General features: G+C 34.1%; 2 protein-coding genes across 4 annotated transcripts in view; one reads left to right on the top strand and one right to left on the bottom strand.

The window, feature by feature from the left end:
• Positions 1 to 10,412, bottom strand: part of LOC142353719 (uncharacterized) — a 38,463-nt gene extending 28,051 nt beyond the window's left edge. The window contains exons 1-4 of one of the 3 annotated variants that reach the window (XM_075406051.1): positions 9,635 to 10,412; positions 3,387 to 3,431; positions 1,271 to 1,411; positions 3 to 74 (exon numbers count right to left, since the gene is read on the bottom strand). In XM_075406051.1, the coding sequence (XP_075262166.1) occupies positions 3 to 74; positions 1,271 to 1,411; positions 3,387 to 3,431; positions 9,635 to 9,873 (497 nt within the window). In that variant the 5' untranslated portion in view covers positions 9,874 to 10,412. The remainder of the gene's footprint in view (positions 1 to 2; positions 75 to 1,270; positions 1,412 to 3,386; positions 3,432 to 9,634) is intronic. The other 2 variants (XM_075406052.1, XM_075406053.1) reach the window with 2 other exon arrangements.
• Positions 10,413 to 15,647: 5,235 nt separating this feature from the next.
• Positions 15,648 to 17,028, top strand: LOC142353138 (uncharacterized). Its single transcript, XM_075405346.1, has 2 exons — positions 15,648 to 15,810; positions 16,287 to 17,028. Exons 1-2 carry the CDS (start codon positions 15,726 to 15,728, stop codon positions 16,817 to 16,819), a joined length of 618 nt encoding a protein of 205 aa, XP_075261461.1. The 5' UTR covers positions 15,648 to 15,725; the 3' UTR covers positions 16,820 to 17,028.
• The last annotated feature ends 1,743 nt before the right edge of the window (positions 17,029 to 18,771 follow it).

Here is an 18,771-nt window from a genome sequence, read left to right as displayed (position 1 = left end):
ACAATTCGTCGTTTGATCTGACGTTGCTAAGGATGTGAGGCGCATTCTTGTAGTTCTGCTCTTCAGGGACACCTCTGAAATAGTGAAATAAAATTTCATTCATGCAATCCGTTGCTATTTGAGGCCCTTGAAAAACTTATTTATCAACATCTAACTATTTCAAAACTATACTGATTTCATTCAACAAAAGGAACTTTCGAGCATGTAAAAGGAACAATTTGTACTCTTGGTTATGTAACAATATAAAAATAACGAGAACAATTATAACAGAAAAAAACAGTTATAAAACAGTTACAAAACAGTTCATTATAATTTTATAACGAGTTGTGTACTCGGTTATACATATAAGTACAAATAATGACCCGAGTACAAATTGTTCTTTCGACATGCTCGAAAATTCCTTTTTTGAATGAAATCAATATATGTATTATATTTTTGAACACAACATATGAAATGATAAGTGAGTTTTTCAATAACATTCTGTAAATGAACACTTGTAAATTCTAATAATTTTAAAACCAATCAAAAACAAAATTTGTCTTTTCCTTATTGATTTTTTTACTGCAGCTCTGTTGCGTGCCTTGCCGTTTTAATGACATATGTCAAAATCATGAGTTTTTCAAAATTGTGCAAAAATAGTTATATAGAGCATTTGTATATGATTTATCCAACAATTAACCGCAACAGTCATTATCACAAAAGCTAACCGCGTTCTGTTCTATTTTTGTCTTAAAGACATTTAACACCGGTAGTAACTAATGCAATGAATTTGGTTTTACCCTCCTTTGATTTCCAGTGATGTATGGAATTACCGGTCATGAGAAAATTTTTCGCTGTCGCAATAAATTTCCCGCTTATAGTTAATCAATTCTGCTTGAATAAAAACAATTTTACATCAGAGAAAGCGATCGCAAAAAAATGAGTGGCAACCAAACACTCTCCCAGAAAATGGCAATCTTATCTTATCCGCTATAGTTCAGTATTTTTTCGATTCGATCTGTGAGGTGAACAGATATAATATAGGAACAAGAGGGAAAAATTTGAGAAGGCTCCTATCGTAACCAGGACAATCAAATAGAACAAAAAGCAGCAAAGTAAATTAATGGGGCCTTTCCCCATTATAGTCCCCCTCCCTCCCTCCCCCAGCTTAGTGGTCATATAACGTATAGCCCCCCCATCATGTTAAACATACCATAATGAAGGGCTATTTTTTCTAGGGGGGGTATAATGGCAAGACCCAAATGTTGTTTAAGTAAGTGGTTGAGTGTACCTTGGGAATGGGTTGATTCCTGATCCGAAGTGTTTGTGTCCCTTTTCCACTTTCTCAGGTGGCTCTGCTTTTGGTCTGTGATCTCTCGGCAGATTCACACTCATCAATCCGGCATAACTACGCTCTCTACCCCACGGAAGTCTGTAACAAAAGTTAACAAAATTTGAAATACGGAGGTGCAAGTTTTAAATTTCTAGATTTCTTCAGCGCCAGATTCTAGAATGTCAAATTAGCCTATATACGGTGCCCAAAATGTGTGATTTTAAAAATTGCAAAATGTGTGATTCAAGCAAAGTAATGTGATTCTGCCAGTCACTTCGAAATTATAGCTTATATCTGGAACCGTTAGGTGGAACCGTTACCTGGAACTCTATAAACCACTAGAAGCGTCTCCCGGTACCAAATTTTGCGAGTAAATTTACTCACATTTGCTACCATATTTCAATTTGCCTATCATAATACATTGTACGCGTGAAACGTATTTACCAATTTCCAGGATGAAAAGGCGGTATCCTAGATGGACATACCAGTCGGTCTTTGTTTCACTTTTAAACTCGAATTGAAAAGTGGAATCCACTTTCCGCCGCAAAATACTAAATGAGGAAAAGCAGTCAGCAAAAATTTTAAAATTTTTGTAACTAGATTTTACTTAATTTGGGCGCGCATATTATGTTTTTAATAACTGGCATCAACAATCACTTTTAAAAGGACCCGAATTCGCTCTAAAAGTTGCTAGACTTCACGAAGTCGCACCAAAAATAATTGCTTAAAAAGCGAAGCATAAAACAAACAAAACGTGAAAGCTTGTGATAAATACAGAGAAGACAAAGCAGAAAGAACATAAATTGTGGGGCAAACTAATTGCTGTATAAACCTTCATTTTAGTAATCAGTATGGAAAACACTTCCATTATTGGTACTTAAATATGTGTATTAAAATGCGAAAATTAGTATTTCATGCTCTCTTTGCGACAAATTTTTCCAAAAGAAGCATTCCGAGTACATTTCTGTCTTAATGTTTGAGAAATTTTACCAATGAAATCAAATGCCTATATTTTCCCAAACTACGCAGTGTAAAAAAATTCGAAGTTTAAAATGGTCAGCGTATTGCATCCCAATTATTGAGAAGTAACGCAAATAACAACCCTGGATGAGGTGCGCGACCCAAGTCAGCTCTGATCAGATCGATTGGGGTCGCGCACGGTGGGGGAGGGGGGTGGGGACCGCGACCCTTTCACAGAGTCTGGAAGCACTAGCTGGGGTCTGAACAGTCTAATCAGGGCCCATCAAGAGTCTGCAGGGTCTTATCAGAAAAATACCAATGACGTGAAACGTCACATTAGTGCCTCATCCAGAGTCTGGATAGCCTGATCATCACGTTGTCTAGGACGTGGCTTGATCTGGATAGTCTGAACAGTCTCTACGCAGTCTCGAAAGTCTGCTCAGAACCAAGAGCTCCAAGAAAATGTTCAACCCTCCCACAATGGAAGAGATTATTACCGCCAAGAGGACTTTTTTTGAAGAGCACTTCCCAATTTTACTCAACGGGCATCAACGATTACGTTACAGAATTAGTTTTGGTGATAGTTGTTTAGCTGAAAATTTTTCTTTATTTGAAACTAATGCTTTTTACCTAAGAACTGATGGTTACTGCTGCTAAAACAGTTAAAAGTGACAGTCTGGGTACCAACAAAGCGCGACCCAAGTTAGTATGGCACCACCAGAGCGCGACTCAAGTAGGTTTAACACCCAAGTGCAAGGCGCAGTGGTTTTGATACCGTGCCAGAATCAATTTGATCTGAAAAAAGTCGATTTCGGTCTGGTACCCCTTTACGTGACGCAAATCAGAACTAGCTTGGGACGCACAGCTCATCCTGGGTTATGATGCGATTTGTTTTGTGTGATATTAAAAACCTGTTTTTTTTTTCATTGTTTTGCTAAGTTTTTTTTGAATTTTTTTTTAAAATTTTGGACAGTTTACAGGTTTTAAGTTGTCACACAAGATTGAGATCAATGACCGGATAAGTGGTAATAAGCTTCGTATTATCCCGATAAAAAATAACCTTTGGCTGCATTAAATTTGGTCGTGAACGATTTCAACGATAATGATGACTTACCGACTGGTACTTGGTACATCGTCTTGTTGTCTCATCTTCTCGTACCTGTAAAAAGATACTCCCGTATGTCTGGGGTCTAACACCAATGCTGACGTCATTATATCCTCTGCACCAATCAAAATCAAGTTCCCTTTTTGAGCAAAAATTTGTTTGTAACGATAATGAAAGGTTATATTGATTTATGTCACAGATAATTAATTTCAAAATGAAACAGAAATTTTGTTGTTAGGATTTTCTTTATGAACAAATTATTTTTCAATTCTTATTTTTGTACCGCAATAAACGCACTGTAGTAGAGTCATAATAGCTCAATGTACGAGGTCATAAAAAATTGATTAGTTCAAATTTTGGTGTGTGGCTTTTATAATGCATATTTTAATATGTACACCTTTTTCAGCTTGCTGTTGCGATAACAGAGCGAAATGTATCTTATTTGTAAAGGATGCTGTCCAAATCCATAAGGAAAAATTTATGGAATAAACTGACAAAAAAATCTATGGAAAAAGATGAATGAACAAATATTGGCCCTTTAGTTGCAAAAAACAAGGAAAATTATCTCAAAATACCAAAAATAGCTAACCAAATCACCTGTTTTTAATGTGAGGCCATTTGATTTATACCGTCTTTAAATAATGTAAACAATTTGTTTACATCTCTAATGAGACTGTTTTGTTTTCACGCATTGTTAACAAACACAACGTGTTTTTAACAGATTTTTCATTCCATTATCCTAAACAATTACGTCGGAAATTCTCCGATCGGTTAAAAGATGAGACAAAAGCTATCAAATTGATGTTTTGAACTCTTCTTAGGGAAGGCATCTAAGGAGACAGAGGCTGCAAACAGTTTGAACAAAATACCAATCAGTATTGGTTGTTTGGTCAATTTGATTTATTGCTTTTTGTAGAGAACGAACGTCATATTGATAGAAAAAACGGCGCTTGCCAGCGAGACATCAAATACGTTATAAGACTGGTTGAAAATTGATCTCTTTCCCCCTTTCTATAATGGCGGGAGTATAAGGGGAAAATCTGAAATTTGAGCTTGGTAGCATTTAAAGTTTTCAGTTGTAGCTCCAACGTTTTTTTTTATAATCGGGGAAAATATATGAGAGGCCGGCTTCTTTTCTATTCAGTCAAATTTTCACTTTTTGTTTACGCATCGTAAATTTTTCATAGGAAAAAGAAAAATATCATTTTGTAGCCCTTAGAGGCAAGTTTTAAGTTTTTATTTCAAAAACCTGCAAATTTTGTTGATGTTTGCAGTACAAAAACGAAAAAGGAAGTTTTTGGTGTGATATTGAAGACAATTATTAAATAACATTAACATGAATGAAAAAAATATTCCTTTGGAAAATATGAAACAAGTTAAAAATGCTATAAACAATATTTTGAAAAAAATGCAAAAAAATTAACGATAATTATACTGGATTATAAAATTTTCCTGATAAAAATTAAGTATTCAAATGACAAAAAACTCAAAAGAATAATTTTGTTTTAGATTTTTGCTAGCTCTTTCTCCGCCTTAGTACCCATTTTAAGCTCATCCTTCTTTATTTCAATAAATTTCAGATTTAACCGTAACAGTACAAGTTCATAAAACACGGGTTCAATGTTAAAGACATTGAAAAAAAATGAAAAAAAAAATCCTTTTTCGTTGAAATCCTGAGTCAACTTTTAAAAGTTTTTACTTAATAAATATCTATAATATATTTATTAAAATGATTTTCACCAATTCAATTTGCCTGAAATCGCATCCAAATAAACAACTGTGGCTTTCCTTATGTACAATAAAGCTGCAGAAAACAATTTTTCTAGAGAAAAAGGAAACGATCAAAGTAGAATGGTTTTCTGCGTCTTTTTCGAAGTTTTTTCTGGCCTCTAAGTTAAACTATCTAGCGTGCAATTTATGGCCCCATTAATAGGCATTTTTTTCTCGAAGGCATGAGTTTAGAAAGAGAAAGATAAAAGGTTCTTTTATTTTTTGTGACACTCACATTTTTTGTGCACCTAAACGCTAAAACTCAAATCCCCTGATATATTTCATTTGAATGTCTGTTTGGTTAAATTTCCACATAATTGTTCAAATGTGGCATATTTGAGACACGAACAACAACGCAATATGGTGAAAAAGGAAATCGTTTTTCAATTCTATGTTCTGATGGTTGTTCATGATGCTTCAAGCGACTTTAGAATCTCTGCACTCCGTTGGCCTCCAGTTGACGAAAAATTATAGTAAACAAAAAATTGAAAACACATAAATATGCGAACAACGTGGAGATAGTACAAGTTAAATTTTTCTTTAAAAAAGTTAAGAAACAACGAAATCAAAATTTTTTAACATGAGGACAACCAGATTTTTCTCGCAGGTTTTGCTTCAAAATTTGGCATACAATTTTGCTAAACATTTTAAACCTGCCTCTTTATAACCCTCAAACATTTTTGTGTTATAGTGACATAAAATAACAGAAATAGTTCTTTAAGGACGTTCAAAAACACGAAAGATCAACAACTTAAGGAAACAACGGAAAATAAAATTTCTCTTTTTCAGCCTCCTTACTTCAGTGCATTCCCTCACACGTTGATCTTTTGCTTTCAAAATGGATTCTTTTTTATAAGCTCTTCAGTTTAACAGAATTTCTATAGCAAACCTTTATTTTTTTCATTTCAATTAATAAAAAAATATAAAGTTCTGAATTTGGGTTTCAAATAATTGGTTTTCTTAATTGTTTTCACATAGCAGCCGAAACCACGCCATCAGTTAAGAAAGGGTTCTGTCCCTCTATGACTAGTCGAATTGGATTCATAGGGTCGTTTGGATTCATTGGATTCATAGGGATTCATAAGTGAAGAACATTATCTCTCACAACTATGTAACGGTCTTCTTAAAAAAATGCATAGTTTTTTTTTTAAATTACTGTGCCGAGTTATGTCAAAATTGATTGAATAATGAAAATATAGAATCCATCTTTATCAGGTTATGGAAATTCAAATAAATTTTGTTTCATTACACAATTTTTTTTTTTTTTAAAAAATAAGGTTTGACTCTTCGTCTTCAGTTTGTCATTTCAAAAAAAATTGATAGTATTTTTTTTTCAGTTGATATAAATTGTTCAAAATCTGAAGTTGCCAAAATTTTTGATGAAATCCTTATATTTGGCAGCATTTTGCTAGTCGGTAGCATCTCAGTACCATCACATATTCTCGCAACCTAAAATTTCAATTGTGAAGCTTTCAACCTTTTGTGTTAGATTAAATATCACTTAAATGATTGGATCGAATTAACTTTGTTTGTAGTTTTTTTTAAAAAAAAACAATTATGATTTCGTTAACCTTAAGACGCCAAAACATTCAATACGTACTGCTTTGATTTGCTCCTTATCAGGATTCCAGAGACAATTTTTTTCACGTTTAGCGTGTTAGCGTGTTAAAGTGTTAGCGTCTTGAGTGAAAAGTAGTATCAAAAAAATCTGAATATGAAATGCATCAAGATATTTTTAAAGATCACGACGATCGCATCATTTTATAATCCACTTCATCGCGTAGATGTATCTTGCAGCTTTAAAATATGATGCGCGTAAACTCAAAACATTCAGAGATTGATTTTTCTCAGAAGTAGTCAGAGCAAAAAACTTCGAGATACAGGTTTAAAACTACATTGGAGTTTTTCAAATAGTCATAATAACAATTACAGTTTTAAATTATTATTCGGTCTGCAAATGAATTGGTCTGATAAACTTATTTTGAAAATGGTTATCAGCTCTTACACTTTTCAAACACATATTGAACTCAAATCAATTGCACTTGAAAAAAGAATGACAATGGATTTAGCAGGAAAATATTACCCAGCAGGAAAAGTTTTCTTCTGTCTTCTGTATTTAAAATGTACCAAAACATCGGCTCAACTGAGAGTTCTGCAAATGGCAAAAAACTTGAAAAATTGGCGAAAATCAAACAACTTTTGACAATTATTTAAGTTTACATTACATTAAATGCGACCTCAGACAGCAGGGTGAGCTTGAACAAAGGTCAATTGAAGACCAGTTCTCAAAAACTCAGAAAAAAACGAAGAAAAAACAGCATAAATTTGTGGCATATACCATCAGAAACGGGGGTTCTTTCACATTATAGCCCCCCAGCTTAGTGGTCAGATAACCTATAGCCCCCAAAAAAGGTTATTACACCATAATTGGGGGTGGGCTATAACTTCATGGAGGGGGCTATAATGGGAAAGACTCAAAAAGTGATCTTTTACCTTGAAGTGAGACGTCAATAACAGCTTCAGTACATTAAGCATCTTATAGCCTATTAAAGCCAACATACGGTTTCTATTTTAAATTAATGCCCGCCTAGCTTTAACTGTTCGTCCCGTTTCGAGAAACACAAGTCACCAAAAAATGTGTGACACCATATCAAAAAACATAACCCGAAGACTTTGGAAACGACCCAAGTAAATCTAAATTTACGCCCTAGTTAACCAATAAAACGCTAAAAACCAAAAAATGACTTCATTATACCACTCAATTTTGGGGAATTCGAAAAAAAAACAGCAAACAATTAAGAAAGGAAAAAAAATTAGAAAAATTTCCTTGAAACCTTTAAAAGTGCAGCTCCAAAATTAACTTTTTATAACAGAATTCGCAATATATTTAATTTCTGTTTTAAAAAACTGCATGTTACAGAATAAACAACAGGCGATAGATCTGGTAAAAAGAAAAAAACCGAGCAAAAAGCCCGAGGACAGAAATAGGACGAGCCGTTAATTTTTTAAAAAATTCTCCAGAAACGCAAATTCTGAAACAATATTCCCAAAACACTTACCTTCTTTTTTTTTCAAAACACTAACGCACTGAAAAACACTTAAAACTTAAGAAAGAAGTAAACTACAAAAAACAGCAGAATTGATGAAAAATATTTTATAAAATGTGCTTTGAAAATATTAAGTGTCTCCACTTAATAACAACAACACTAGCATTCTGAAATGGACCATTAAGAATAAAACTTTCTAAAAAAAATAGTGAAATTAGGGAGAAACCTCGAAAAATCAAGCGAAGAATGTTTTGAATTTAGCCTGTTTTCTTCAACTAAAACAAACATAAAACAATAATACCGAAGTTAAAACGCTGCGGAAACGAGAATAAAAACTAATAAAAACCAAAGAAATCCCCCGGAACTAATACCATGAAAAGATTACAAAAACACTTAAACAGCTAAAAAACGTCCAAAACCGCATAATCACACAAATAGCTCAAGATTGCATATAAAACTAACACATTATTGAGATCCTCGAGAAAGCTCCCGAAGAGAAAGCTCCTAATTAATATGGTTTAGACAACCAATTTACCCGAAAAAAAATATAAACGAAAAAAAAAACTGCCTTGAAAAAGCAGCAGATGCTCAAAACATTTCGCTCGCTTAGCAAAATTTTTTCGACACCTACTTTTCTTGCTCACCCTCGAAAAAGCAGCATGGACAGAAAAACACAATCTTTTCTCTGCTCTTCAATTTTTTCAGCTGTTTGACTAGAGATTTGGTTTTCACGTGGGGCATTGACTTTTACATCCTGTTTTAAATACACACCCAAAAAATTATCGACCAGTAAGTAAAGACGCTCCATCAATACTCCTCTTCGTTTCGTAAAAAAAGAAGATAGCGCCAGTATAATTCATTTATTTTGCATCCTTAAAGTGACAACACATCACTACAATTCAAATACTGCACAAATATAGCACAACAATACAATATAAATATTTGGATTGTAACAAAAAATAGGAGCGCTATGATAGCCGGCTGAGATGAGAGAGGCTATTAAAGTTCTAAAATTCTACGGCAAGAAATCGATTTTGCGCACCTCTAGAGCGTATTTAAAGTCAAAATCCACCGATAAGACTAGATTCAAAACAACCGATTCTTAAAATATTTTTCGTCAAAGTTGTGTTAGTTTTCTTTGTTTTTTTTGTATAGAAGTTTCTGAAAGCTTTCAAAAGTGCGCGATGAGTTAGTTTTCGTCTTCTCAACTTTGGTTGAACAAATTCATTTATTTTCAGAAATCAACCGAAAACTGATTAATTTATAAATTATTTTTTAGAAATTACAGTTTTTATTTTTAGAGTTCGTAATTCTGGTCCTAGTTAAGTTTAGCTTATTTTAGCTTAGTAAAGATCATTGTTTTATTGCGTTCAAATACTATTCAATCACGTGACCAAATTGCTCCATAAAATAGAAAGTACATATTAACTCATTGCTTACATGACATTTGAAGCAGTAACCCTGGGAGGAAGTCTTTGAGGATCGTGCATGTAGTGTGAAGTGAAATTCCCATTGATGTAATCCTTCTCTTTATACTGTCGGTAATAGTACTCCACCCCAAGAGCGGGGGGCATGTCTAGTGGACCCACATTTGACCCCGTGCCCCCCAAACTTCCAGGGTAAAGCACAACCGGTGGGGCGTCAGGGTGTACCGCAGGGACAACTTGGGCAGTTGCCATTTAAGGAAATATTGTTAATAATTTTCTAAGAAATTTTTAGAAAACAGCCAGAAGAAAACGAGATAATTTTCAAATAGTCGCAATCAAAAAAAGGGGGCGGAAATCACGAAAAAATTGATACGCTAAAAGGCTGCAAACAAGAAATTTCGATCATTAAAATGATAAATAACCGAATTTCAAAGCTCCCAACAAACGTAACTTCTGTTCTAAACTTGGAAACGTGGTTGCAAATTAGCCCAATCAAATAGCTTAGCAGCAAAAATAGTACTTTTTATTTCTCTCTCGCTGTCTCGGTATTTTCAATTCAAAACAGTTTTCTATTGTTGTAACAAAGCAGCATTTTCAATACATGAGTTCTCGATTTGATAAGACTTTGTGCTAGTTATATTATCTTTATAGGCACTTTACATATTACACTTGAAAATTGCCTTTGAAAGGTATAAAACATACGTGCTTTGCAAGTAAGCATACTTCAACTAAAAGTTTGTAAGCATTTAAACTTACACGCTTTACTAGTTATCATAACTTTTTAACCAACTTCATCATAACTAAAAGCTGTAAAACTCAAACTTCACCATGATGTATGATTAGTTAGTTGTTGCCATAGCGTGTATTGTTAGCAAAAAATAAATAAAGTAAACAACAGAAAACAATTAGATTTGCGTTACGTATATTTGAAATAAATAAACATGTATTAAGCAAATATGTACACTATGGCTTTGAAAATAATTTATTCAAACAGCGGTGCGTATCATTCAAACCGCACCTGAGAATTTTTAATTCATTTATAGCAACCATAACACATAGGTTATAGATTGTTTATTTTCCAGCTAATTCGAAAAATTCGAAAACAGGGATATTTTGAATTAAATATCGGAAGCAAAAGCGTTTAGCGTAGGAATATGTTTGGAGGATTTTCAAGGCCAGCCGCCTGTTTTTTGCTGGCCTTTTCAGGGAAACTACTACAAAAATATATTTGTGTGGATTTGGATTATAAAAGCAGCTATCGTCAGTATTAGTGAACAAAAAAACCTATATCTGTAAAACGTATATCCCAAGTTGAGGTTCAAGACAATCGAATTCTGCTCACATTTGCTCAAGCGCATACACCTGTTATTTCTTCGTTTAAAAATATCTTTTAGACGAGTTTTAAAAATGATCGACTGATTAAGGTTTGCCTTCTTGGCAAGTAGTTCCTTTCAAATGAAATCTAAGGCAAGTTTTCTACAAGAGGACAATTTGTAATTTTGTGCAAATAAAACAATAAAAAAATTACATGTTTACGTTAGAAATCGAAGAAAAAGTGTGAAGTTAAAGTTTTATCTAACATTTAACAAACATTTATCATAGACATTTATCTAACTGAACTAATAATGATTTTTTGGGATGTTAATTAACTCACGCTTGTGAAATATGTAACTCAACGACTCAATCGATCTTGAGACAATTATAAAAAGGAATCTTTGAAGTCCAGCAATTGATAAAAAGGTTTTGTTCAAGAAGGCACGTAGGTTAGTGCAGAATTTTGCATTTATTAAAAATTGATTTTCCTCTTTCTCAATTCCAAAAGGTTACAATAACGTTTCTTCAATTTGTCCGTTGAATCAAATGGATTGCAATCTAGAAGGCCTAATTGGGACAAAACATTTTTTTATATTGTACATAAGGCCAGAAAAAAACATCAAGAAAGACAAAGTGTTTCAAATTTGTCAAATTTGTCAGCTGCTATTCCCTTTCTCCAGAAGAAGTGTTTTCTTTAGATCTCTTGTACATCAGGAGTATTAAATTTGTTCATTTAGATTCGCTCTTTGAAAAAATTGTGAGAAACTAATAATAAGCTTCTACATAGTTTTCAATAAAATAAGTTTTCATTTCAAGGAAAAAGTAGGAATTTACATGATTTTAAAATTCATTTAACATTCCGGCTCCTAAATTTCATAAATTTTGGGTACAATTTTTGGTAAAATTAAAATTGCTCAAGTTTAATTTTTGGAATCCGTTGATTTACGAAACGAATAACATGTTTTCTATCAAAAGTTTTATTTTGACTTGTTTTCAAACGAAATTGTATAATCCAATATAATTTCAATTTTGTTCTTTGAAAGCAATTTGATAACAACGATTATGACTATTGATTAAAATCCCCCTTCAAACCCCCCCCCCATCACCGCCAATACTTTTCCTTTTTTCCTGTTTCACTTTTATATTTTTGAACAACTTCTATAGGCCAGGAAGTGATATTTGTCTTTTTCTCTACGATGCGTAAACAAGAATCGAAAATTGAAAGGAAGAAAAAAGCCGTACTGGCGTACATATTCCTCCATTTAGGAAAAATATTAGAATAATTAGAAAACCATCATCAAAATCATACGGTTCGAACGCCAAGAAGATCCGTCCAATTAATCAGCAAAAAGAAACTGTTGGTAATCTCTTTGTACAAATCAGCCCAGTTTCATCATTTGTACAGAAATTCATCCGTACAAAAAAGGCAAATATTTCTTTAATCTTTTCTCAAATTTTTCTGTTGTAGTTCCATAATTGACCTCTTTGCTTTTCTATCCTTGATGTGTCTCAATATCCATGCAACAAGTGCATCCTAAATCTGAAGAGGTTCATGTTAGCTCCACCACATTTTTATTTGAGACCGCACAATCCATTTGATTAGTTCAATTTTTATTGTTTTTGAAATCTGATCTGCTCGTCAATCATTTCAAATCAGATTTAAAGGAAGTGACGAAGACAATCGTTCCTTCAGTCTGTTTGTAAGCTTTATTCGAATCGAGTTAAGTTTGTTTGACAAAAAATTACTAATCCGACCCACTTTAGTGGGGGAAGAACTATATGCTCAACCCGTTTTTTTTTGTTCAGTCAACTTTCGCTAATCGATATATTCTTGGTACAGCGTTTTGAGCGGTATCATTACAAAACTTGTCAATCGTAGAATTTCAAATTTAAAAGATTTATTTAATTTCTTTATTTCCAAGGAATTACGGGGGCTTAAGGTTTTGTCAACTTCCATTGTTTAGTTCACATTTTTCGTAATGTTCGCTAATTTTGCTGAGTATTTGCTAAAGTATGGCAAAACTGTTAACAGTAGGCTCCTTGACTTCACTTTAAGCAATGAAAAAGAGTTGCTAATTGGTTTGTATCAACTGCCTCCGCTATAATTTTCGCTATATTCTTGAAAATTCAGCATTTCTTTGTTAAAAAACTAGCAGCACATATTCGTATTTGGACCATTTTATCCGTAGTGCTGACATAAAACTGCTGACGCAATCTTAATTTTGTCAGATAGGGGCTAATTTTATGTACGGTGGGAAATTTATCAAGTTTTTTTTGTTCATATGGCCATATGTCCTGTTTGACCGATAGTGCACACAAAACAATTGCAGACACAATCTTTGTGTACTCAAATAGGGGCCACTTTACCTCTGGTTTCCATGAAAGCATCCTGGAACCTAAATTTTAGCGGTTCTTTGAAAATTTAATTTATATCGATATTTAGAAAAAACTGCATAATTTTTATATATATATATTAATATTAATATTTTACCAAATAACCAATACTCTGTGTTTGGAACAATTGCTTTTTTATCTGAGCTGCAATAGCAAGGCCATTTTTGGTCTCATGGTTTTTGCGTTGGAAAAGGATTCGGATTCTATTTTAAGTCTGACCGTTTTCAAATAAAGTTTTTTTGGTCTTTCCATCCCAATTACAATACAAGTCCGTTTTCAGTTTAAGGTTCAGTTAACAAGAGATTCCATTTATGTTCAAATAATGTCCAGTGAATGCATATTGTGTATTCTGATCAAAACTCATGACTATCAGGTCTCCGACATATTGTTTGACAATTTTTAATGAATTCTGTATGTTTGCAAGCATTTGATGTTGCTTTTGTAGTCTTATGACTGAGTCCAAGTAATCAGTTGTCTGAATCGATATCTATGGAGTTCTTAAAAAAACTATCTAAAGCTTTGAGTTCATATATAATGCTTTTTCGACGGTAAAAGTCGACAAGTATTCAAACTTCAATTTTTATATTCACTTTTTATTTAAATTATCTATTTTGGCAAAAATTTGAACATGTTGTCTTAATGGACAAACAGCAACAGGAAGACCAATTTTGGTCTAGTTGTGAACTCTAATAATTCAAAAAATATTCGTGTGGGGCTCTATTTCTTTCAAAAAACATTTTGGCCTTTTTTGGATGTTATATCAAACGAGAAGGCCGGACTTCAAATCCAAACTCAATTATTGACAGTTCAAATTTACGCGCAACAGAATGCCACTAAATGTACTGAAGATAAAATCCGCCAAAAGCATATGTTTTTTGTTTTCAAGGCCGTTTCGTAAAACTGTTCGTGAAATTTTTAGTACAACCTGTTTTTGTTGTTAATTTTTCTTGACTTGGTTTCAATAACGACAGGTCCTTTTGACTTAAGCAGTACAAAAATAATCTATTTACAGTTTTTTTAGTTGAAAACTTATGGTTATTGGGTGATGGTTTTTAAGGAAATTGTGTTCAAATAAAAACTTTCTTTCTGAAATTCGCCACTTTCAACATAACTCAGCGAAGATATCAATCAAAGGGATTTTATATCGCTTTCTACAGGTTGGGACTCACTCTGAGCAGTTTTAGATTGTGGATCTGATGTAAAAATGCTACCAATGACAGCTCACCTAAATACACTAAAAAGAAGTGCGTTCTATGCATTTTAGCCTCAGCGAATGAGGACAGGAGAATATTTCTTCTTAAATACAAACTCATCCAAACGAAGGGAGCTAAGCAAGGATACATGATTTCGCAGGTTGACTGCACGCACTCACCCAAAAAGATGCGAGTTTCAATTATGTGTTTACTCAATGAACAGAACTGTCAAGGTTGATAAAGTTAATCAAGACATTGTTGATTCAAGAAAAAACTCCATATTTAGGGAAGTCTTTTCAATTCTACCTTTACCCAAAATTGAGAATGTTTCTTAACATTCAGAATGATTCTGATTTTGACATAAACATAGCTCATCAAGACTAGATTGATGGAAGACCTAAATGCTCTGACACCGTAGGATTAACCTAAACTATTCTTATATAATTACTTGTGAAGAATATTTGCTTCTTGGGGAAAAGATTAATTGATAAACCAATCATGATATCAATCGCATCATCATTTTAGACACTACCATTAAACATTCAGCTTACGATGTTCTTAAACAATTGCACAAACGCTTTTCTGATCTTCGTTATTTTTGTGAATACATTTTTACAGATATCAAATTGCGAAAATTGGGACCTCGTTTTCGAAGCAAAAGGCGACAATTTCTTCGATAACTTTACCTTTTTCACAGAAAAAGACCCATCACATGGTTACGTGAACTATGTTAATAGAACAATCGCATACGATAGAGGGTTCATACAAACACTTCCCAATGACAATGTCTATATAGGATGCGATCATACTAACATAGGAACTGCTTTTTTGTTTGTAAAAAAGTTTGTTCTATTTAGCTGTATCGATCAAAGTGACCACTATTTTTTTGTTCAAATAAAGACATATTGTAGCTTCTCCTCAACGTTAAATATTGTCAGGTTAAAATGGAATTATTTTATACTTTAATGATTTAGTATCCTTAACACATAAGAGTGCCTTTAAAATAGGTCATTTTTATTAATTTTATTCGATCAAAATGATACCAAAACACTTACCATTTCTGTTTTGCCTGAAGTAAAATTCTGGATGTTCCAGAAAACAGTTCCTATGAACTAAAAAGCTAGTGGACGCGGCCGGGATTCGATCCGGATTGAGTCGCTTGTAAAATTCCACTATGGTCTGTTCATATTGTATTTATCCCATATGCCTTATGGATGTGGAACACACGTGGCATTCTGGCTCTGTGGGAATCACTGGCCTTATGATGGAGAAATCGACATCGTTGAGGGTGAGTATGTATATCCTTTAATCCGTTGGGAAGGAGGTCGGGGTAAACAGAATGTTCTCCACCCCCCCCCCCCCCCCCCCCAGTTTTTAATACCCCCGGTTACAAATTTCGTTTTGTTATATACATTTAACAAGCAAAAAAATTACATGCCCGCTAAGGTTGTGGTGGTGGTGGGGGGGGGGGGGGGGTTCTCAGATCATTTATGTCTGGTACGAGCTGATCAGAGGTCTCTTTTGCCAGGGAGGGTCTGATCAGAGGTGATTTCGGTCTGGACCTCAACATGGGTCGTACACAGGACATTACAGATTTTTGGATTCACCCTTTCCGGTTCTGGCTCTTCCACCCCCCAACGCTTATTTGGCGTATGTTATTAGCAACCTAAACTGAAGCCATGTAAATGGCTACTTCAATACATTTTATAAATAGTGCTCATGAAGTACTAAGGGGTCAATACAGGGAAGATCCTCATCTTTTAGGAATTGACGGCAACATTTACGATGTCACAACATTGCACACAAGTGCTGGCTGCAACTTCCAAAATGTGACTCGAAATTTTACCGGAAACGTCAAAAACTCCGAAAACTGCGACGTCTACGAAACCGCTAACACTGGCTGTGGAATCCAGAGCAGTAACCCGGCATCATACGGGAATCATTTCAACTCAGCTGGCGGTGGTCTATACGCTCTGGAATGGACAGTAAATGGAATCCGGGCTTGGTTTTGGAATGAGGGTTTGATTCCCACCGACGCCCTGGGAAGTAGCCCTGCGCCAGATACCTGGGGGGTCCCCTACGCCAGTTTTCCTTTTGGTGATTACTGTCCTCAGAGTATGTTCAACGCTCAGCGAATCATAACTGGTATCAATTTTTGTGGAGACTGGGACGGGGCTGCCTTTCCTGCTCATTGTCCAGGAAAAGGGACTTGTGAGAATTTTGTCCAGAATAATCCTCAGGCTTTCGAAAAAGCTTTTTGGCAGATCCACTGGCTCAGAGTTTTTGGTGAGACGTGACTGGTGTGATGTCTATTGTTCACATGGAAACAACCGCATTTTATTTATGGACTACCAAACACTTAAACTTGAATTTGATTGCGCTCTAAAATTTTACGATCACTTAAAGAATAACTACAGAAATTAACCAAATCCAAAAATTTACCCAAATTATAAGGGCATCTAAGCTCGAAACCCTTAACTTTTTCATAATCGACTTCTTCAGGTAATGTGTATTTCTTGAGTTGTTCCACTTAGTATATGAAACTTTCAACAGAAGCTGATCGCAGGCAAGAGCGGAAGACTATCTTGAAAGAATTTGCAGGAGAAAATTTTATCTTGTAAGAATACTAGAATTTGCATTTTAATGCCCTTGTATCAGATCTTCCAATATGGAACATTATCATGCGCTTAATTTAAATCAATACTATCATTTATAAACATAACTGACTAATGTCAGGAGGATTGCTCTCGAATGACTTTTGGGAGCTCTAGTCAATTGCAGCCTTTTTCAGTCAATTAAAGTACAAAATTACACATATTTTGTCCTGTCACTGATAGGTTTTATTATTATGAAGTTCGTCAATATTTCAATTGTAATAAAACCCGCCTACTGCTGGTTTGGTTCGGTGTTGGATTTCTGAAGTGAGAAAAATATAAAATAACCGACTAACGTCGAAAGAATTGCTCTTGAATGGCAAAAGAGCTCGAATATCTATTTCAACCTGTTTCAGACGATGAAAAAAAATAAGCCAAATTTGTCACACACTCATTTGACTTTTAGTAGTGAACGGCCGCCACTTGAGTTAAGCTGCTGACACTTGTGAATGAGAGAGAAAAATTATATCACGAAAGACGAAGCTCAAGGGTGTAAAAGTCAGCCGAAAAGTCAAAACGGTCAAGCAAAGTTTTGAAAAAGACCAGCGAGTTTACAATAACTTCATCAAACTCGTTCAAGAGCAACTAAACACATTTAAGTTTAGGCTTCAAAATCTTACTTTTTCAAGTTTTAGGCGCAGTTCTCTCCATGTGGATGAGAACCATAAAGACTAAACACTCATATAGTGGAATTCTAACCTAAGCAATGAGTGCGAGAAGCTCTTGATCGGTCTAGATCACTTGACCAAAATTATCACTTGAACTTGACTTCATAAATTATGAAACTGTGTGAACAGATCTTTAAAAAAACTCCCCAATTCCAAATTCTTTGAAACAAACAGTATTCTCGGTCAAAACTACGTCTTCAATTTACTGTCACCGACTAAAGCAACAAAACTAACAAAAATGAGTAAATTAAAGTAACCAGCAAATTGCCGGATAATAGCTGCTTGACGCACATCGGGATTGAAACATAAAAATAAAGAAGAAATTGACAGAAAATACTAAGTGTCAAGTGTTCTCATTTAATGTGCAATTTCAGTTAAGATCTAAAATTATTACTAATTACGCTTCTAAATTGAAGTCTATTAAGATTCATACTAATGCTAGCCAGGAACCGCTCTAATGAATTTTGATAATCTAATGCACTATGCCTAATGACAGAGCTTTTTCAGTTCATCCTGTTTCTTTGATTTTATTCCTTTAACTATGGTTCTATTCACTAAATTGCCAAATTCAATGAGTAAAATATATTCAAATTCATTCATTCGAAACACTGAGTGAGGTAAGTTACGACCCAAAATCGTGACTTATCTAAAAGGAAAAACGTGAACGAAAGCTAAAGCAAATTAAAAACATAGCAGGACAAGTCCTGGGTTACAACTCGAATGGCACAAAATGTAGAGAACGCTATTTGCCTCCTTAAAAGAGCAGCCTCTGATAAAAAGTCCAGACGTAAATCCAGACGTCCACAAAAGTAAACAGAATACTTTAAAAAATAAAAGCAAATTTACTTAATTCACTTTTAGAGAAATAGGGTTAACAAAGTTATTATGTCAACAAACGTCAACTTCGAAAGACCTTAACAAATAGTT

This window comes from Convolutriloba macropyga, chromosome 14 (genome assembly GCF_964194025.1).
Source record: "Convolutriloba macropyga chromosome 14, txConMacr16.3, whole genome shotgun sequence".
Classification (NCBI taxonomy): domain Eukaryota; kingdom Metazoa; phylum Xenacoelomorpha; order Acoela; family Convolutidae; genus Convolutriloba; species Convolutriloba macropyga.
Note: the sequence above shows the minus strand (reverse complement) of the source record. Positions and strands in the feature narration are given on the sequence as shown.